This window comes from Cheilinus undulatus, linkage group 23, assembly GCF_018320785.1.
Source record: "Cheilinus undulatus linkage group 23, ASM1832078v1, whole genome shotgun sequence".
NCBI classification, from domain to species: Eukaryota; Metazoa; Chordata; class Actinopteri; order Labriformes; family Labridae; genus Cheilinus; species Cheilinus undulatus.
In genome coordinates this window covers 12,218,742-12,241,203 of record NC_054887.1, presented here as the reverse complement: position 1 = coordinate 12,241,203, position 22,462 = coordinate 12,218,742, and the positions used below count along the sequence as shown (strand labels likewise).

At 39.2% G+C, this 22,462-nt stretch overlaps 1 protein-coding gene across 2 annotated transcripts; it reads left to right on the top strand.

Moving 5' to 3' along the window:
- The first annotated feature begins 1,780 nt into the window (after positions 1-1,780).
- Positions 1,781-22,289, top strand: mkrn1 (makorin, ring finger protein, 1). Of its 2 annotated transcripts, XM_041780653.1 has the most exons (9): positions 1,802-1,907; positions 5,469-5,600; positions 13,063-13,244; positions 13,487-13,710; positions 15,879-16,093; positions 16,182-16,292; positions 16,702-16,849; positions 19,465-19,508; positions 19,597-19,737. In XM_041780653.1, exons 1-8 carry the CDS (start codon positions 1,834-1,836, stop codon positions 19,501-19,503), a joined length of 1,125 nt encoding a protein of 374 aa, XP_041636587.1. In that variant the 5' UTR covers positions 1,802-1,833; the 3' UTR covers positions 19,504-19,508; positions 19,597-19,737. The 2 variants fall into 2 exon arrangements, with proteins under 2 accessions (XP_041636586.1, XP_041636587.1); XM_041780652.1 differs by lacking the exon at positions 19,465-19,508 and having other exon boundaries at positions 1,781-1,907; positions 19,597-22,289.
- Positions 22,290-22,462: the final 173 nt, after the last annotated feature.

Sequence of the window (22,462 nt, the reverse complement as noted above, 5' to 3'; positions counted from 1 at the left end):
CTTTCAAAAGTGTCAGGTGGAAAAAAATGAAGCTGAATCAAAAGAAAGTGCCACAGCTTCCCATAAGAGGGCAATAAAGGGGAAAGCTTTCTAGGGGCCAAGCGTGGTCAACAAAAACAGGGTCCACCCTAAACTTAAGCAGTGATATCCCAATTTTATTTTTATCAACATTATTAACATTACTTACAATTTTCCCTCAAATTTCTTAAAATGAGCCTTTGCTCTCTTTTTTGTGATATTAAGGCCAAAGGACAGCCCAGTTCAACTAAATTTAATAGTATCATTTTGGGCCTGTACAGCCAAGTCAGACAAAACTGCTGATGTCCATAGAATTTGGTTATGGCCCATGTATTTAACCCTTGTTTCTTATCCCTGACTTAGAGGTTGACTTTTTAAATTGGAAAAGTGAACTAAATTGAAAAAAAAAATCATTGGATTAATTGCTTGCTTAAATTGCCTTTGAACATGAGGTCATCCTTCAGTGTCTATAAAATATTCCATCCTTACTCTGAAAAATGATGTTACTCTTTAATATCTGTAAAACAATTCCAACCTTGCCTTTCAAGATAATGCCATCCCTTAATTTCTATAAACCAGTCCATCCTTGCATTTAAAGATAATGTAAAGGCCATGAAACATCCCATCCTTGCCTATGAATATGATATCATGCTTTAATATCTATCATATCTTCCATCTGTGCCATTGAATATGTCATTCTTCAATGTTAATAAACTTTCTGCCCTTGCTGTTAAAGATGATGTCATCCTTAACGTCTGTTAAACATTCCACCCTTGCCTTTCAAGATAAAGTCACCCCCACGTTTCCATATACCAGTCAGTCCTTGCATTTGAAGATTATGTAAAGCCCATAAACCATTCCATTCTTGCCTTTGAACATGATAGCATGCTTTAATATTGATAAATCACTCCACCCTTGCCATTGAATATGCTGTCATCCTTTAATATAAATAGAACATTCCGGCCTTGCTATCAAAGATGATGTCATCCCTTAATGTCTGTAAAACATTCCACCCTTGCCTTTCAAGATAAAGTCTCCCCCATGTTTCCATATACCAGTCAGTCCTTGCATTGGAAGATTATATAGAGCCCATTAACCTTCCATCCTTGCTTTTAAAGATAATTTTATCCCTTTTGTTGGTAAAACATTCCATCCTTGCCTTTCAAGATGATATCATCCCTTAAATTTTATAAAATTATCAGTCCTTGCGTTTGAGGAAAATGTCAAGCCGAGAAAACATTCCATCCTTGCCTTTGAACATTATATAATGCTTTGATATTTATAAATCATTCCATCCTTTCCATTGAATAAAATCCATCCTTCCTCGTTTAAAAACGATGTCATCCTTTGACATCTGTAAAACATTCCATCCTTGCCTTTCAAGATGATGTCATCCCTTAATCTCTACAAACCAGTCAGTCCTTGCCTTTTAATATGATGTTAAGCCCAGAGAACATTCCACCCTTGCCTTTGAACATATCCTACTTTAATATTCTTTTATATCTATTAAACATTTTATAGATATTAAATGGAATGCAATTCAATTAAATTGAAATTAAAGTAAAGATAATAACTGAAGTGACTGTATTTAGTGTGACTGACTCTTTATCAAAGAGTTTTTTCATGTTTTTATGCTTAGCATGTCATTATCTGCTTGAGTCAGCATGAGAATAGCTGGCAGTGGGGCCACATCGCGGCAGTATTCCGTCCCACGTCTTCGGTTATCTCCGTCTTCAATCGTACTTATACGTAAGAAGCCGAGCTTTACCGAAGCGTGCCGGAAGGTCCGGCGGTGGTTTCTCAACATAAACAGCTATGGCGGAGGCAGCAGTAGCGTCTACGGCGACTCCAGCAGTATCAGGAGGGTGGACCAAACACGTTACCTGTCGGTAAGACAAGACGACTTGGGTTTTGAGTGTCGAAGATTATTTCGTGTTCTGTGGTTTGGGACAAAAACAGCGGGGATACGGTGGTTAACTACCGACTGACAGCCGCGTCTACCGAGGTTCGGTCAGCTGTTAGCTTAGCCGTTAGCCTCCTGACTGTGTTGTTATGTTGAGCTGCTGGGGCTTTGTAAGGTTAGCAGCAGTTTGATAGCTGGATGTTGACATCGGTTAACTCTGCTTCCTTAAACCCATGCCACCGTGTCACTATCAACCACCAGCACTATTTTACGGTTAACTTTGATAACTAGCTGTTAATGAACACTTTCACTTTAACAAACCAGCGTTAAAACACCACGTTCGAACAGTATATGAGTCATATCCGAGCTAAATGCTTCATTTCTGTCTGTTTTCACTGCGCTAAGATTAGCTTTCCGTTGAAAGTGAAAGACGACATCAACAAGAGGAAGAGGCTTGCTGGTCAGGTTTTTCAAGCTGTGCCAGCCTTGTATTGGCATTAATCTTATAGATAATATGGTCTTTAAAGGCATTAAAGTAGTAGGCACAGTACTGCTAAAATGGTATAGAAATACAGCCTTAACATAGCTTTACTGGCACTGATGTAACAGATATGGCACTGCCTTATTGATATTGATTATTTAGACAGTGGTGCTTTACTGGCATTAATATAGATGTCGTTCTGCACTATTGGCTTTAATATTATAGTGATAATATTGTTTTATTGGCATTAATATTGCAGAGATAGTGTTTTGGGGAATATCAGAAAAGCAAAAACACTCAAAGGAAAAATCAAAACAAGGTCCTCTGTGTGTTTGCTATAGTCATGCTGTCCGCTTCATAGTGGTTTGTGTGTGTGTATTTTTTGTTCATTCATGTGCTATTTTTCTGAGGACACAGTAAGGATATAAATTTATATTATTTATATAGATAGATAATATATCTCTGATAGAATCACATTAAGAATTTTACTTCCTTAATATTGAGATCAGTTTTGTATATTTATGCTTTCTACTAGTTTTTTCTTTTTTTTTTCTAAAAATGTTGAGAGTGTTTTAGTTTGAGAAATACAAGTGAAGCAGACGATGAAAATAGTTGAACAATCTTGATCTCAGTATGAATCAAAATGATTGTAATTATGATTTTTGCAATAATGAAGCAGCCCTACAACAAAATAAATATGGATGCATCATACTGGATCTATGCTGACAGCCAATATGTTGACATACCTGAGCACTTTTTTTGCAGATTGAAGCCAATAGCAATACCAGTAATACAAGACTCTGCTTGAAATTCCATAAACATAATGCTTGCCTTCAGGGGTGTAACAGTTCACAGAGGTCACAGTTCAGTTTTTACCTTAATTTTGGGGCCACAGTTTGGCTTTGGCTTATTGTTTGGTTAAAAAAAGTGACATTTCTTCACTACTTATTATATGCTGCTTATTGTAAAGAACACCTAGAGTTTCCTGTCAAAGAGAGGCTGAGCCAATCAGAGCTGAGAGAAAAGTGGGGAAGTAGACAGTCTTGTAGTTGTTTTATGTTTGAGGCTTCATTCAGAATGCTCAGTGCTCACAGTGGGGCCCCTTGAGTGTGTGGAGCCCTAGACTACCACCCATCCTGGTCATACAGTTGGACATTTTACTGATATTTAAGGACAAAAAATGTTTTATACTGCTAATATATACAGCTATAAATGTCAGAAGAAATTTTCCTATCAGCCAATAAAAAATTACATTTATTAAGATAATATATACCAATACCATGAAATGCAATTTTTTTCAATTATTCCCCAGGGGCTGTTAAACAAGGCAAGGAATTATTAACACAGCTTTTCAAAACATCCTAGATTCATTTTGGATGCTCACATTATTTTACTTTGCACGCAGAAACTAAATTATTTCACTAAAAACAAAAACTACCAGGGTCTAAATCATGAGCTCTTCTGATGTTTATAGTCTGTTATGTCTCCTTTTTGCTGGATATCAGTCTGCAGTTGTTTGTTGTAGTTTTCAACAAGTCTCAGACACGTCTCTTGAGGAATCCCGGCCCATTATTCTTGGGTAAATCTCTCAATCTCCTCCAGATTTGATTGCCTTCTGTCATGGACTTTGGTTTTCAATTCACCCCACAGATTTTCAGTGGGATGCAAGTCTTCTGGCGGTAGTTCTTCACCAGGAGTGATGTATGCTTTCAGTAGTTGTCGTGTTGAAAGACAAAGTGTTTTTTTTTTTAATCTTTGTATATCCTTCTTTCTTAATGATTCCTTCTATCTTTACGAAATTCCCAGTTCCACACACACTGACGCATCCTCACAGCACAATACTCCCACTGCTGTGTTTCACTGTGAGGACAGTGCTCTTTAGGTTATACACCTCTGCCGTCTTTCTCCAAACATAAGCAACGCCTCCATGGCTCTGGTTTGGTCTCAGCAGACTAAAGGACATGCTACCAGCATGCATAATCTTTCTCCAGGTCATTTTGCATCATACTTCAGTCTGGCCTGAAGGTGTCTCTTTTGCAGTTTTTCTTTGCCTGCAGCCTCACTGTCCATTCCTGTGCAAGGCTTTCGTGATCATTTTCTCTTTGACTACAATTTACAACTTGGTTAAGTCATTCACCAGTGTCTTGGCAGCTGTTCTGGGGTCTTTAGACACATCTCTCACTAGTTTTATTTCCAGAGTCTTTGAAATCTTTTGCTTCGCACTTCTGCCAGTCTGGTTCTGTACTATAAGGCTCTCTTTCTCATTCTTGATGATTCTTCTCACTCTAGTTCATAACACCTGGAAACGATGTGATAACTTTGTATATCCTTCTGCTGCTTGGTGAACATTAACAAGGCCTGACACTGATTTTTTTATCAGCATAAATTACATTGATATTTACAATGTTAGCTTAGCCTTTTATCTCTTTAAAAATATGTCCATAACACTTAAAACCTTCATTTTGCCCAGCCCAGTCATGTCATATGTGCCCATGAGAATCCATCAAGCGTTGCAAGTAATACTATTGCACAATGTCTTAATTTCACAATACAGTGTATTGGCAACACTTAGGTAATGTAACCTGACACGCCAGATACTTCCCATAGACTGTGTTTTGGAAAGAGCAGAGCCTTTGAAAAGTAACTCTGATGGTGATTGGATGAACGTTCTGTCTGTCACATCTTTACGGGCTAATCAGAGCAACAAGACACGGGACGTTGTAGGTGTGCGTCGCCACTGAGGAGTAAACTCAATGGACAACTGCATAACGCGAACCATGGCAACTGTGGTCATGTCCCTGTCCTCCCCAACTCCACCCACTGGTCCTCATGTTGTCAATGTTTTTTGTGCACTATAGACCCTGTGCTTTCAAAATCTCATAATTGGGTATTTCTTCTCCAAAAAATAGTTTTTAGTTTCATGTTTTGATATTCTGAGTGTGATTTTATTGTTTCGTGATTCTCTCCAAACTGAAGCTGACGTTGACATTTAATAACCAACTACTTTTGTTCATTGATCAGTGTATTTCTTGGTTGTTAACCATTGCCGTTGTGTTTTACTTCCAGATATTTCATGCACGGTCTTTGCACAGAAGGAGAAAACTGTCGATACTCCCATGATCTGACCAACAGCAAACCTGCAGCCATGATTTGCAAGTTCTTTCAGAAGGGAAACTGTGTGTTTGGGGACCGATGCAGGTAAGGAAACTATTCTAATCTGATGCTCTAAAATATAAAGGGACATGGATGTTTCGTGGTCATCATGGTCAGCTGCTTTGACCTAAAAAGTGCCCCCAGTTGTCAGTCAAGCTTCGCTTTAACTTGCTTTCTAAAAGTGTCTCAGCTTCTGAGAAGTGTTAGAGCTCCTCAAGGGGACCTGACACCTGAGACCGCTGTTCCGAGTGTCAGCATGTTGTTGGTCCGTGTCTGAGCTCAGGCTGCTCCACGTCTGTCACCGCCCTGCTACATGTAACGCCTGGTTTCTACTTCTGTGGCAAATCTACGTGGCTTTAGCTGCCATGAGCATGTGATGGTGTTTCTACGTAACTCTGCAGTATTCTGTCTAAACAGTAGAAGGAGTGACTGTGGATCAGTGAGTAGAGTCGGTCATCCCTAAACTGGAGGGTTTGATCCATGTCAATGAGAGAGATTCTGATGCTGATGAGTGCTTAAGTGAGACACTAAAGCCTAAACTGATCCCACTGCAGTGTCACTGGTGTGTAAATGAGTAGGAATGGGATTATTCAGTAATGATGGAGACTATAGCAGCCTGCACCATTAGTGTATGAATGGATAAGTGTGAGCCGAGGTGTAAAAAGCACTACTACCACTTTTTTGAATTGGCTTCTTTTAAATCATTATTCAAAGCAGTTCTGTCTGCAGTGACACAGAGGGACACATCACAGCCTCTCTGTGATGTGTCCCTCTGTGTCACTGCAGACACAGAGGGACAGAGGGACACATCACAGCCTCTCTGTGTCTCTTTCTCTCCATTATGAGTCATTCGGGCTCTCTTCTCCAGTTTTTAAGTGTTTGCACAGGCACTGTTTGGCAAAGCGTGACATGATGATTGAACAGCCCACATCGGTTGTGGCGGAGTTGATCAAAAATGGATAAAGTAATGGATAAAAAGATATTCAATATGGGAGTTACTGGTGTGGATTTAATCTATAAGACTACCGCAAAGTCACCCAAGTTCCAGGCTCATTAGGAAACCTTCTGTAAGAGCTGTGAAGGCATGGATAGTGTCATTAAAATGGTGAAATTGAGGGCTTTCAGAGGGAAAAGTAAGTGTTTACGATTTAAGATTCAAGAGTTATTTAACTTTGAACTGCAGGTGTCTCTTATTATATATGGCAATGATATTTAAGGTGAAATGTGCATCACAGTACCACTTTAGTTTAGATATTCTGCAGCAGAGGTGTTCTGATGCAAATTTAATTCACAGATGTAAGCATAGATTAGCTTTGTTTGGTGTCTTCGATGCTAATATTTGACAAAAACACCCCAGAACAAAACCAATGATTTTCAATTAAAAAGTGAACAATCATGTTAAAAATGTCACTCTTTAATCCACAAATCATATCAAAATGACAGCGTAAGTAAAAAAAAAACATTTAGCCTTATTGCAAGTTACCCATACTGCACCTTTCTGCATGAAACACAACATGAAACTAAGTTAAAAGTGTTGGATTTGCAAAAGATTTGCAACTTTGTTGATTATACTGCAGTTAATGATGAGAAGAAAAGAGAGGAGACATCAGAGGAGATGGAAAGTACAGCCTCTGAATCAGCTGAAGAGGAGGACAGGGAATTTTTTTGGGAGATACCTGGATTAGGAAATGTAGGTCGGATGTTGACGAAAAGATCTGAGTAGTTACATCAGCAGAGTACACACAGTATGTCTGTAGACATTACTTAGACACTGGCAGTCACCCAGTGCTACCCAGCTGACCAATCACAGGGCTGGAGGGTCTACGTCACTGTGAAATTTAGTGACATTTTTGATGAGGCTGTTTTTGTAGGCTGCATATAGATTTGATGCAAAAGCATCAATCAGGCTTTAGTGTGCAGTCTTGTCTCCTTCTTCAGATTATGTTTTGGTCTGTTTCCAGTCAGTGTAGGTTCAGGGCTACAGGAATGTATAGCGTATGCTATGGTATGAAAACGCTTTAAGGTTTTTAATGGGATTAAAGCTGCTGTTGTGCATGCTTTTTTACATGACAGTAGAAATATTCTTTATTTTGTTCAGTAAGATGTTGTAAATAAATGTGCATTTTTCATCTCAAAAGAGCTGTGTAATAATTATCGTCATTTAACATCAGTGTTCATTTATTTCCTTCTTCATTTAGAATAGTATAATTAAGGCACACAATGACAATTATGTTATGTGTTGAAAATTAGCTAATTTTTGGCTTGTTTTGCTGAGTCACAATCTGCTGATAACTTTGAAGGAACCTGAAGTTATGCATGTGTAAACATTCAGTTATCCTTTTAACACATCTTAAAATACATTTTTTGTGGGCATGATAGTGCACTATTCTGAGAGTTTATCTGAAAAGCAACGATAGTATGTTTTCTTTTTTTGATATGGTTTAAAGGTACTGTGATAATCAGCTTGCCTTTTTGGGGCATTTTACTGCAGTAAATGTCGTATTTTTCGTCAAGTAGGGGTTTTTGTCACAATAAATGTGATCTGTCTAGGCTGTCTAGTTTGATGAGTATCATGTTCATTTAATCATGAAATAAACACGCCTCATTGGGGTCATCTAGTTCAAGGAGTACCATGTAGATTTAATCATGAATTTAAAGGGTTTCTGTTTGTTTTTGCAATCAGCTTGCCTTATTCTAGTCTGAAGAATATCATGTCTATTTTTACATCACTAAATTAAATTTCATTGCTAAACAGATTTGGAAATATGAATGTTGTAAAATAAATTAAGATAAAGAAATGACAGAAATACCTCTGCAGCCGTCTGCAGATATCTGTGCTTGTTTTGAATATCTACCACACTGCAGCGGGCTTTAAACATGGTCAGCAGTGTTTATTCACAGTGAAACACGCTCAAACATGCCGAGGCTCCTTCTTTTGAGCAGCGGATTAGTCTGCTGCTCTGTTGTCAGGCTCCAATGTACCCAGACAGCAGTTTGCAGACAGTGTCTGCGGCATGTCTGGCTGCATCCCCATAGTTACCGACTGAGACCCTCTGAGGACCACCAGCTGCAGCAGGGACGCTTTACTCACCCACACATCATCATGATCACTATGGTGTTATGGTGGTTTTAGTGCCTGTAGGAAGACTGTGGCTGAGCGTGTGTTGCTCTGACATGTTGTTGGTGTTGTTTCATTTTCTAAAGAAAATGAGAGTATTTTTTTAACAGGAAAAGGGGTAAGAGAGTGAGGTTTAAATGGTAGTATTGATGTCAAATAAAAAAGAAAATGTATGCCAGGGTTAATGCTGTGGAAAAATAGTTTACAGTAAGAACCAAAAAAAGTAATATGCTTTTTGAAAACTCGATAATGCTAAGTAAAAATAAGTGGGCATACTCCGTATCTCCCCTTAATATCATATGTCTTTGCCCCAAGTGAAGGAGTTCAAGTATCTCTGGGTCTTATTCACGAGTGAGTTTTGCAGATGTACTGTACCGTCGTGGTAAAGAGCGAGCTCAGCCAGAAAGCAATTTACCAGTCAGTCCAACCCTCACCTGTGGTTGAGTGCTTTCGGTAGTGACCGAAAGAGTAAGATTGTGGGTTCAAGCGGTCGAAATGAGATTCCTAAGGAGGGTGGCTGGCTGCTGCTCCTTTGCCTCAAAAAGAGCCAGTTGAGGTGGTTCAGGCATCTGATCAGGATGCCTCCTGGTTGCCTCCCTGCGGTCGCCTAGGATCGTCCGACTGGGCTGGAGACCCAAGGGTTGACCCAGGGCTCGCTGGAGGGATTTTATATCTCATCTGGCCTGGGAACACCTCAGAATCCCCCAGGAGGAACTGGAAAATGTGGAAAAGGACTTGCTTAGCCTGCTGCCACCACAACCCAGCCGCGGAGAAGCGATACCAAACTGTACTCAATCAGACCTGACCACCTGGTGGAAACACGGCTAATAAACTCCATAAACGTACTCTTTCATACAGCTGATACTTACTACAGAGAGCATCCCTAAATCCTGGTATTTTGACAACCTCTTTTTATATGGAGGTATATATTGGGTATCACCATTCAGCTTTATAATATTGAAATGTGATGTTGGTCCATATGGCCCGGCCTTAGCTCAAAGCTAAGTGTATATATCTTGTAGACGTTGTTGTTGTGTTGATCAGTGACATTCCTGCAGATGGAGGTCCTCATTATGTCTTTGACCCTTGCATTAAAGAGTCCATAGAAAGTTACCCCCCATGGGGGTTTATGAAGGGTTCACGTCCCCAGGCGCTGTCTATTGTGATGGCCTCTGTCTGTCTCACTCTCTCACTCTGCATCTATGGCTCCCATACTCTCTCTCTCCTGCAGCCAGACACAGAGCGCTGCAGCCTGCATGGTAATTGCATAACGTTGTGTTTCCCTCCTGCTCTCTTTCTCTGCCGCTCCTCCTCCTCCTGCGCTGTTGCTGGGTTCCCCGGGTTCATTCTGCTGCAGCAGCCTCCGCTCTCTTTTATTTATGCAGCCTCCTGCAGCCCCTCCCCTCCCCGTTCTTCCAGTGGCTCTGTGGGAGCAGACTGGTTAGCAGTGATGTCTGACGGAGGAGTGACGGACAGCTCTTCCTTTTGTACGGCAGGGTGCTTGGACTGTCATGGCCTGTTAGTCATGCTGTTTGGTAGCCATAGAGTTGACGTGGTTCTATTCTGAAGACATTTTAAGTTTATGACTGAGAAGTGTCTGCATATATAATCACCAAAGCTGCAACGTCAATTAGACCAGGGCTGCATGTTAAATCATATCAGAGAAAGATGGTGATAAAAGGAGTGCAATTCAAAAAGTCTGCAATAGTTAACAAGCCATTTTTGATTATCGTCAAGAAATTAGCCAATATTTAGTACAGAGGACTTCTTTTTTTGTTTCCATGGTATTTCCCATGGAAAAATTGCTTCACTCATCTATTTCTGAAGCCAAATGTTTACAGACGGCTTTCTAGCTGGGATGGTTTGACTCAGTATCATATAAGTAGTACTGTAGCTGGTGCATCTGCTAAAGGCGTCTTTGGACCAATGGTTTACCCATCTTAAGTCCGAGATAGTTAAACAAGTCCTGAATTCTGACATGTTATTGTAGGAATCATGCACAAAATATTTCATTTTCGCAAGTCTGATACTCAAAATGTAGGCAAAAAAGTAAATTTCCAACCTAGGTGTCCAGTAATGCCCTATCCTCTTCCTCAGCAGATTCAGCAGCTGTACTTTCCATCTCCTGTGATGTCACCTCTCTTTTCTTCTTATCAATCACTGCGGTATAATCGACTAATGACCAACATTTTTCAGCTTCAACACAGAATATGCCCAGTTTCAATTGCCATGGTTTCTTGTAGACAAATAAGCAGGAATTGTGGCATTGTGGCAGTTGAACCTGTTTAGATTTGATTTTTTTCCTGTTGTATTTATTTTATAATTTAAAGTCAGGAAATGTTCTTCGCTTCTTTTTATTTTGCACCGTTTTGTTTTTGATGTTCAATCCACTACAGACTGCACCAAAACTGAGGTACAAACTGAACCATGGCCTCCATCACACCCTTACTCTTTTATGATTTTAATATTTTTATGGCACATTTTTCCCTCATCCCTACCACAGTTACATCTCTGATATAATCTGATTCTTTGATGGCTAGGTCAAGCAAACACCAGTGAGTTGGTGATTGTAGCTCGGTAACACTACTGCTTGTTTTCATCCAACGTATCTGAAGAAAAACAACCACGTCTCCACTGAGAGAATCACAAGATGTAGATCCTAAATATAACTTCTAGATCAGCTCTGCACTGAACATTTTACACATGAAAATACAGCAAATTCCCCTCCATTAGTCTTATTTTTCAGGCCAAGGCCTTCAGAATACAGCATGTGATGAAAACAACATTCAGTTATCGGTTTTTCTGTGTTAAACATCACACTGTGTGCTCTCATGACAGCTAAAGAAGATACTGTATCTGTGTCTGAAGTCGTAAAACTCCTCTGCACAGCTCAGCAGGGAAAATAACAGCTCACATTCCTCTTACATGCTTATTATTTACAGGCAGAAAGGATGTATTCTCAAAAGTAGAGGCACAAAATGAGCCGTAGAGACTGCTTACAGGTCGTTATCAAAGTAAAAACACTGAACATGTCTGGACACAGTGAACACAGTGAGGCCAGGCTCTGTGTCTTTAAGTTTTCTTTGTCCTAGTCTCAATTAACGGCACATCTTGTACTCTAACAGGACACAGGCATTTACACAGACATAAAGGTGCAGCTATTGTCTGTTTGTTTTGCTGAGGTAATATTAAAGTAACCCTGAGGACTCCAATAATCTCTTTATTCTAACTGAAAGGGAGAATTCTGTAGAAATGCATTCAAATAAACAGAAATATTTACCAATTTTAACCAAGAAGCTGCTTTTTATATAACTTTTCTTTGTGTTAAAAGTTAAATTTCATCACAATTGTTAGTTTGCTTTTACCTATAAGATGTTTGGACATCACATTTCAGATCTTAAAATCAGAAGGTGGAGAAATAAAGATAAGGTTTTCCCTCATTTTTGCCCAAAAGGTTGGCCATATCCTTGCCAGTTCCCAGCAGGGCTAAGCAGTTAATCGCAAATTAGATTAAATTGCAACATGGCCTGCTGCAATTTTCAAATCGCAAAAGGTGCAGTATTTCTTTAACCTGAAATTTGTGTCAAAATACCAGTTCAGAACTTTTTTTGCAGCAGAGATGTTATGCATTGCATATCATGCAATCATTCTAATGCCATATTTTTAGAATAGTGTACAGAAAAACCCTGTTTTCTTCATTTTTGTGTTTTTCCTATTAAATATGAGAATAATATAAAAAATGATCATTCCCTTTAACACAACAGTTCATATCAAATTTGCAAAATGAGTGAAAAAAATCATCACAATTAGATCTTTTTAAAAAATGTACTGCCCAAGTTTCATCTAACATTGCATTGGTTATAATATAGAATGAATTATTGCTTGTTTTGTTGTAAAATTTATGAGATGAGGAACTTAAGAAATAATTGCTTATGAAATCGCAATCACAATATTGGATTAAAAGATTGCAATTGGATTATTTTCCCAAATTGTTCAGCCCTAATTCCCAGCCATTTTTTCAAAAGTTGCCAACAAAGGACAGTCAAGAAAAAGGAAAGATTGTTGGTATAATAAGATAAAAAATTTAGTTTTATTGTCTTAAATATTTCCCTAGTGCTGTTAAAGCAGAGCAAGGAATATTTATCACAGCTCAAACATCCTAGTTGTATTTTTTGATTGTTTTACTTTGCACACAAAAACAAGATTATTTCAAAACAAACAAAAAACTACCAGGGTCTAAATTACAACCCCCCCATCCCAATGTCGATAGTCAGTTGTAATCCTGGGTTGCAAATATCAATGTTATTGTCTGTAAAATGTTGTTTTATAACTGCTTTTGTTTCATCCTGGACTTCTCTAATCAGTGCTTCTTTTTCCTGTGTTCTTCAGGTTCGAACACTGTAAACCGACAAAGAACGAGGATCCTCCAACCTCGCAGACGCTGCCGCTGCCCTCCGCCTCACAAGCTGGCCCGTCAGATCCAGAACACAGTGGGTCAATACCCGGTCCAGGGGCCAGGGATTGGGCCAATGCAGCTGAGTTTGTCCCGGGTCAGCCCTACTGTGGACGCAGTGAGTTATCTCATATAAACACACATGATAGATCCTTAATAATAGGGATGGATGATGGGAATTGTTATGGTTTCATTTGCTTTGTTTTGCAACTTAGTAGGTTTAAAATATTAATAAAATTTGTTTGAAGAAAGAGAAGGCTCCACAGGTCAGAAGGGGCATGAAGCAGTGTATTTCACTATCATTATGAGTTCATGTTTTAAATTTGTATTGCTGTTTTGTGGTATTTTGTCCATGTTAAGCTGAGCCAGTGAAGTCTGAGTCCTCGGCCCCGCTCATCGAGGAGTTGGACGGCAATGTAGCTCAGGAGAACAAAGAGCTGAGGAAGCAGCTTTGCCCGTACGCTGCCGTCGGAGAGTGTCGCTATGGCATCAACTGTGCCTATCTTCACGGCGACGTGTGTGACATGTGCGGTCTGCAGGTGCTCCACCCCACCGACAATGCCCAGCGCTCCGAGCACACGAAGGTAACGCTAATGGAAAAAACAACCAGCTGGAGCTCTGGAGATGTGTGGGTTATGTTTACCTGACAACAATATAAGAAAAATATGTTAACCTTGAATTGTTTTGGCTGTTCATTTACATGACAACATTTAACAATGACACCTTCATTGTCATGTAAACTGGCTATATGCAGTTCATCTGCATCACTGAGAACAACATGCTCAAGGTGCTTTCAGTCAATAGAATCTGGTTCCAGTAGTAAAATCACTTTCATTTTCTCCACAGATTATTCAGCATGATGTCATGACCACTCAAGGTGGAAATCCAGTGAAATTATGAAATTCTAAACTATACATGTTAATAAAAAAAAAAAAAAAACATCAACATTGCATTTGTAAGAAAATAACAAAATTGCCAGTTACACTTGAACTAAGCATTGTAGCAAATCAGGGCACGTCCCTACAAAATATGTTTCTCTACCTCCATACCTGGCTTTGTGGGCAGTTAGTTAGTTTTTCCTTTTAACAGAACCATAGTTAACTTAATTATTTAACATTAGAAAAGAGTTAAGTTTATATTGAAGGCAGAGGGGTTTTTTTGTCTACAGCCAGCAGTCTTCAAGAATTTTGGCCATTTAGAACAACAACCTGACATTTGCTTTAGGTAGCCACAAGTAACCAATAATCTGCATTTAACAGCAATAAAACATATAAAAACAGAAACACTTTGGCACAGCTTCAAGTCTACGCTGAAAGAGGCCTAGGGACACATTTTCCGAACCTGACCCAAGACTGAAACAACAGAAACTGAGCCTGACATAAACCATAGCTTGCTTGTTTACGCAAATTACACATGTCCAGACTTAGTTAATGACTGCAGAAAGACGTTCTTTTTCGTCTTAATGTAAGTTGTTTAAACAAACACAACTGAAATGGAGCCATCCCTCCATGCATGCAGTCAGTTGCACAATATGCCTGTAATAAACACATAAACAAACACGGTACTTAGCTTTACATTTGTGCCATTTGCTGCAAGTTAGCATATTGGTTTCTACCATTACTAAGCAGCTTACAACAACCAAATACCTCCCTCCACTGAAATTACCAGCAAATCATTCAGACAAATAACTAACCAGTGCTCAGTCAAGTAGACACCTCGTTAAAGCTCTGCATTACAAGTGAAAATTGAGCCTTACCGTCTATTGTCCAATATTGTTCCCTTATATACTGATGATCTCAACTGTAACCTCCACTAGAGGCGTAAAATCCAACCACTGTGTTTTATTTGGAGAATGCCTGAAGAAAGGCTAGAGCATTCACTGTGTTCAGTACAGTCCTCCTCACATCGATGGCTCTTCCTACAGCACTGCTGCTGATTAGACAGGACGCCCAAGCATGAACACCTAGCTACAGGGAAGTGAGATGGTGCTCTCGACGTCAAGGTCCAAGCAATCCCCACTTTTCTGCATGGCATGATTCTGTGTTGATACAGCTCCACTTCTTCAGAGAATTATTCATAGGTAGATTTACCCACTCATCCAAGTCCACTAAAACTCTCTGCTTGGCCCAGGCCCATCCCCATCCCAACGCTGCATCTGTGATTATTTTGCTCAGTTGTCTACAGTTCCTTTGTTTCTGCTTCTTTATTACCTGCACCAAACAGGAAGTGGGTCATAGTAAAATTACTTTGATTTTATATAAAAAGGATTGTTACAATATTTCTTCTTGGTAACACAATATATTATATGTATGCATTTACCATGAACTTATCCGGTAATTGGCATATTTATCAGCTGGACATTTTGGCCATTAAAATTTTTATCTACTGGACATTCTCCTGTGAAAACAGCCAAAGACCAGTAAATGTCAGCTAACGGAAACTGATTGATAGTCTGCCGAAAGTCAGACTTTTTAAGCAGTAACATCAAACAGTAGCTGTATTCAACCGAAGAGGACAAGCATTATTGGCTGGAAATAGGTATGCTTTTCTCAGTAAGAAGTCAGTGGTTTATTTGTGAAATCTAAACTGTTACACATCAGTTAGCCAGTTAAGTGTTTTCTTGAAACAGACTCTTAAAGGTGTTTGCTTCTTTAACCAGTAAAAGTTCTCTGGGTTGATAAGAACTGTCTTAGAAATGTTTTGTTTCTGCTGTTAGTCGGGGCAATAAGAATATCTGATGTATACGTTTCAGGCGTGCATCGAAGCCCATGAGAAGGACATGGAGATCTCGTTCGCCATCCAGCGCAGTAAGGACATGATGTGCGGCGTGTGCATGGAGGTGGTGTTTGAGAAGCCCAACTTAAGCGAGCGGCGCTTCGGCATCCTCTCTAACTGCAGCCACTGCTACTGTCTGAAGTGTATTCGCAAGTGGAGGAGTGCCAAACAGTTTGAGAGCAAAATCATCAAGTGAGTCACTCAGAAACTGCATGTTTGTCCCTGAAAGTTTAGATGCTTTTGGCTCAGAAAGAAGGAAAGTAATGTAACGCTTCTGCAGGTCATGCCCGGAGTGTCGAATCACATCAAACTTTGTAATCCCGAGTGAGTACTGGGTGGAAGATAAAGACGACAAGCAGAAACTCATCCAGAAGTACAAGGACGGCATGGGGTAAACACACAAGGACACGTGCATCAAAAAGCTGAGACAGTTCTTGTTTGTAGTTGGAAACAATTGTTCTTAGATGCAGCCTGATTTAGTTTCCTATTTTAAGGTTAATTAAAGAGGCTTTGTCCACATCAGCTTGTCTTAGTTTTGTGTCCCAATGAACACTTTATTGACAGATTTTTGTTCTTCATTGTTTTTGAGTAAGATGGACAGCTGCTGTGGGTGGCTGTGAGCAGAATAAATGCAGCAGTGGGCAGTCATGTAAGAAAGAGTATGCAAGAATAAATCACTTCAGATAGATCCTGTGCAGATTTAAACCACTAGATTAATCACAGCATCCAGGAGGAAAAGTTCATCACCTAAGCATCGCTGAGCAGAGACGGTCTGACGCATTCGTATCATCTTTTCTTAGGAGTAAACCATGTCGATACTTCGATGAAGGTCGTGGAACGTGCCCCTTTGGCTCAAACTGTTTCTACAAACACGCCTTTCCTGATGGCCGGCTGGAGGAAGCTCAACCACAGACAAGACGACAGACAGGATCCAACAGCAGAACCAGGGTAATGTCCCATAAAACATGCTAAACACTAGGGCCTGACCAAAACTTAACACTGGATGTGTAGGACATCTATTTTTGTTGGTATATAGTAATATAAATGCTTCTCTACTTTAAATACAAATCTGCTCTTAAAATGCTGTGAACAGCTGTTATTTCACCTCCTGTACCGCAGCGCCCTCTGCTGGATGGAGAAAGTAGAAGACAGAAAAATGCAAACACCTTTGATGTCCTTTTTAAAGGAAACTCCTTCATCTAAAACTGCAGTATTTTTGCAGAATGTAGGGTGATTTTCCACAAGTTGTCAGTATGAAGGATTTTGTGAAATAATTCAATCGATTACTGCTGCCACAATCAGTTGTACCCTTAAGATCTTTGCTCTCTGGATCTGTTATTTTTGGACCACGAAAAAAGGAATAAAGCACAGGGTCTATTCATTCTAGCAGAGACCTGAATGGGTGTTTGCACAAGCTTGTGCATCACAGCGCTGTGCTAATGTAGAGAGAGAGAGAAAGCATGTTTGGAAATTCAGTCACTTTGTTACATTGTTGTAAGTACAGATTTTGGCCTTTATCTGTTATGTTCAACTGTTGATGTCCACAAAATTCATGGACAAATTATGGTGCTTAAAGAGCAGGGAGCTGCAGCCCCTGCTCTGAACGGTTAGTCACCCTTTAAAATGACTTGGATGGATGCAAATAAAAATCGAACCTGTTCTGAGGAAATTAAATACAAAAGTTTCAGAGTCAGTGTGCAAATATGATTAACACAACATAAGATTGTACTTTTGTTTTTATGATTGGCAAAAAACCAGACTCAACTGGGTGGAGGTGTTAGCCAACTTTATCTTCAGTTCTACCCCTTAGTGTCAGAAAGGTGTGCCAGGAACCCCAACAAAAGGGGGTCAGATAAGTAGGATAATAACTTTATTTGTATGGCACTTTTAAAAACAAGGGTTTACAAAGTGCTTTGACTTGTGAAGCAGTTAACAGAAGAACAAAACCCAACAAAAGACAAAGACAGTTGAACAATGACACCAACAATATCAGCAGGACCCAGACAGTTACAGGACCTAGACAAGAAGCAAATACAGGAACCCAGGCAACACAGGAACCCTGCTGCACAGACTGAGACCAAGGGAACCAAAATTTAAGATGTGAGAAACAAAGAGGAATAAAGACAAGAGAGACAAACAACAATAAAAGGGAGTAAAATCAGAGAAGCTGAAGAATATCTGGTAAAGGCAGTAAAATTAATAGATATAAAAGTAAATGTATAAAGAAAGAGGCAATAAAAGAGACACAAGCTTTAAAGAAAGGAAAGCAATAACTATTCAAAACAGCCAAAGGGGCAATGACGTAAATTACGGTTAATAGGGAATAATGATTGTGACAGATCAATAAAACTTATGGGATCGCTAGCGCTCCCATTTGCATATCTATTTTCAACCGTGGGTAGAATTGTAACCAAATTAGATAGAGCAATAATTTCTTTTAGCATATAAAACCAGAGGAGTAACACTAACATATCACACATTCAATGTGGTCCAGAGTACTGTTTCCTTCTAGAAATATCCTTCTTTTGCGTAAATGTAGTACAAAGCGCACACATCATATAACAATACAATATAATATAATATAATCCAGGCTATAAATGTGTTGTTTTCTTGCAGGTTACGAATCGCACTTGTTATTGTTTCAACATTGTTTTCTGCATTCACATGTATGCTCAAAAGTATCAAAAGGTGAGGGCGTGAGTTTTTCAAGGTCCTGTTGCGTCAGTATTGTCTTTATTTTGGACATGGTGCATAATACAAGGACACGAGATTTTATGAGTGTTTTTGTATGTGATTCAAATGGGAGATTATTGTCAAACAGGTACATTTCTGCCTGTGGGTTTAATATTTGCTGCTAGGAGACCATGGTGGCTATTGATAGGAGGGGAGTAGTAGGGATTATACAATATACTTACAGATTTTGAGTAGTTAAGTTGCAAGAAGTTTTGTACCATCCAATAGTTAATGTCATTCAGGCAGTCTGTGTAAGCAGCTAGGCTTCCAGGATGGTGCAGATCAGTTATTTTAGTACCATTCCCAACTTTTGGCAGTAGAAACACAAATGACTGTGTACTGTACCAAACTGAGCTGGTCTGGATTGATTCGCAATCGGCCATAAAAGCTTACCTATCGCTGAAGTATGATGTCACAGAATGCTTTGTGAGTAGCTCACAGTGGGAACCAGAAAGGTCACTTTTAACCACTTTTCTCCCTTCTTTGTGAAATTCATCCATGGAGCCAGAATGGTGGTTTACTGTTAGGTGAACAGACCTTATGGAAAGCAGTTTTTAATGAACAGATTAACAAAAGGAATTAAGTACCTAGTGAGCAATTTTGCATACTGTACTTTTAGAGACAAAACATAATGAATTCAAACAGCAAATATTTGTAAAGCTTACCCCTGAATAGATCTGCAGGCCGATGGGTCTGCTCCCAAGTCATTTATCTTTGTATTAAAAGTGTCTAATGAAGCCAAATCCTGAAGTTTCAGGTCCTTTATAAATTCTTTCCAAGCAAAGCGAGCAGCAAATTGACAACCTCAGTTCATTTCTGACTTTTTAAAGATCCTGGGGTTGAAGATTAAACGCTCCTCTTCTGAGTGATGTAGGTAAGAGGTATGACTGAGACTATCCTTGTATAAAGAAGTATAGACAGGACATCCAATCAGACTCTCCTCGTTTCTCCCTCCCCTCCAGACCTCGAGGCACACCCCTCTGTGGGACATCCTGGACGAGCGGGAAAGCACTGACTCATTCGACAACGACGACGAGGAGAGGGTGACGTTTGAGCTGAGCGAGATGCTGCTCATGCTACTCGCCGCCGGCACAGACGATGAGGTGACGGACTCAGAGGACGAGTGGGACTTGTTTCACGAGGAGCTGGACGATTTCTATGAGATTTACCTATAGCAGCCCCACCCCCTCTACTCCCACCCCTTCACCGTTATACTAGACTACACTACACTAGAATGGACTGTGTCGTGCGAGTGATGGACAGTAGCTTCTCCCTCCCTCCCTCTGTATTGTGGCAGTGCCTTTAAGCAGGCCATTACTGAACTTATAAAAGATAAAAAATTTAAAAAATCAACCCGTCAGTGCTAAACATTTTCTATCCTCATCAGTCTATCTGTGCGATACGTGTTAAAATATTAAAACTCAATATAAGATAAACTCAGATTATAAACTTTCTTCAAATATTGCTAATAAACATTGTCAAGTTTATTTGTGGGTGTGGGTTTGACTCGTTCATCATCCTCCAAACGCCCGTGTGAGACCCCGAACATTCACTTTACTGTCCATGTGGCGGTATGATGTAAGATTTTAACTACAGTTTCTTTATTAAAGCTATTCAGAGACCACAGGCTGGGCTCTCCTCTCCTACTTTTACCACCATCTCAGTCCTACACTCCTTCTCCTACAGCTCTACAACAACTTTATTCAGGGTTTAACATCATTAATGAGACATGTAGATCAGAATAAAGGAACTCAAACCATCCAGGAAAGTCAGGTTGGCAAAAACGTCAATACCAGGTGCTTAAAACTGCAAAATATCCGCTGAGCATGGTGGATCAACGTTAAGCCTGATTGGAGGCTTGTCATAATAATCTTTAAGTTTGTTCTCAGTAAGATTATTTTAGCCTCCCTAATCAGGAATCATAAATATGAAACATATTTAATTCATGACATAAATATTCTAAAGAAAGTGTTTAAAAAAACAAAAACAAAAGCATACAAATAAAACATTCACAATCTGCATGTATTGCACGATTACGTCATATTGCACAGGAATAATATTTATATAGTTTTTTTTTGTATTGAGTGCAGTTATGGCTCTTGCAGTATCACCAACCACTCTAGACTCCACGGTCTTATCTTAATTAAGGCATAGAAGCACAAAAATTAAATCCTAATAAAAGAAAAATAAATAAATCCAAACATGTTTGATACTAATGATTCTGATCAGGGAGGCTCTGACCCAATCAAAAGCAGTAAATCGATCATACTGATAAAAAACTTGAGGATTATTGGGAAATTACAGGTTGCAACAAGCCTTTTCATTACCTATAACTGTGTCTGATTTTAGTGGCTATTAACAAAATGAAACTGACTAAATTAACCAGTTTTGGATGCAGTCATTTGTTTGTTTGTGTAAAAACAGTGATGGACATTTGATTTTTACTAGTATCATATCAGAAGTCAAACTTTTGGAATACTGCGATAACATTAAAAGCTCTGTTGGCCCTGTTCCTCTGCAACCTTGTTTGTTTCACATTTGAGTTACTGAACAGCTCATAAAATCTGTTTCAGATCAAATATTAAGGCACCAGTTGAAAATCTGCAACCTTTCTGAATGTTGTTAAAAACAGAAAAAAAAGAAACAAGAATTTCTTGTAAAAAAAACCCATCACAGGTGTTTTTGGATCAAATCCTGCCAAATTAAATGTTGTTGTAATCCAGATATTTATTAAAAATACTGACAGTTTAAAAAGTCGTTAACACAGTTTAATATTTTTCCTAAAAATAATAAAACCAATTAGTTCAGAGCACGTCGTTTAACGTTAAATTAAAGATAAATTATTGTCACACTGCTGGGTTTCTAAATTATTATTGTTATTAAAAATCTCTTGAACATTTAACTTTATATTCTAAGTTTTCACCTTTCTTTAAACCATTTCCCTCTTTTTGATCTAAAATCCCAGGATTTTAATGTAAAACTCTTCAGCATGCTGTCAAAGCCCACAGTGAGCTACTCAGTGCTCTATGTGGCTGGAGATGGTATTAAAACAGGTTTTCTACTGAACTGAATAGTTATCACTTTAGACATCTTCCAGCCCTCAGGGGGGCAGCACTGAGCAAACTTCTCTTCAATAACCTGTTATAAGCTGATAAGAGTCTGTAGATCCTGTAGATGATTCTGGAAACATTCCATGAACCTGGCGTGATTAAACCTTCTCAGACCTGTTGTGATAAAACTGTCCGTATGAACCTGACACTATTACACTGTCTTCATGTACCTGGTCTGATTAAGCCATCTTCAAGAGCCCTGCGTAATTAGACCGTCTTCATGAACCCGGTGTCATTAAACAATCTTCTCAAACCTGGTGTGATTAAACCGTCTTCATGAACCCGGCACAATCAAATTCGTCTTCCTGAACCCGACTGATTAAACTGTCTCCACGAATCTGGTGTAATTAAACAGTCTTTAAGAACCAAACGTGATTAAACCATCTTCATATGTATATTAATCCTCTGAGTGAAACTTATTTAATCCCCTGACAGTCTCCACTTGTTGAACTCCATAAGAATGCATATGTTTATACTGAAATGTGTGTTTTCTATGTTCCACAGCATCCATCCTAACTTGAAATTAAAGTTTATTATCAATCTGACTTCTGTGTGCCATCTCTGTATTTCTCTTCTTTTTGAAGTCCTCTGGTGGAAACGCTCTGGTTTGTCTCAGCTGCTGCAAATCTTCATCAGTCAGTTTAGCGTGAGTGGAGACAGTTATGCTGCAGTCTTCAGTATTTTTCCAAACCTTTTAAAGTAAGAAATGTTTGGTTTT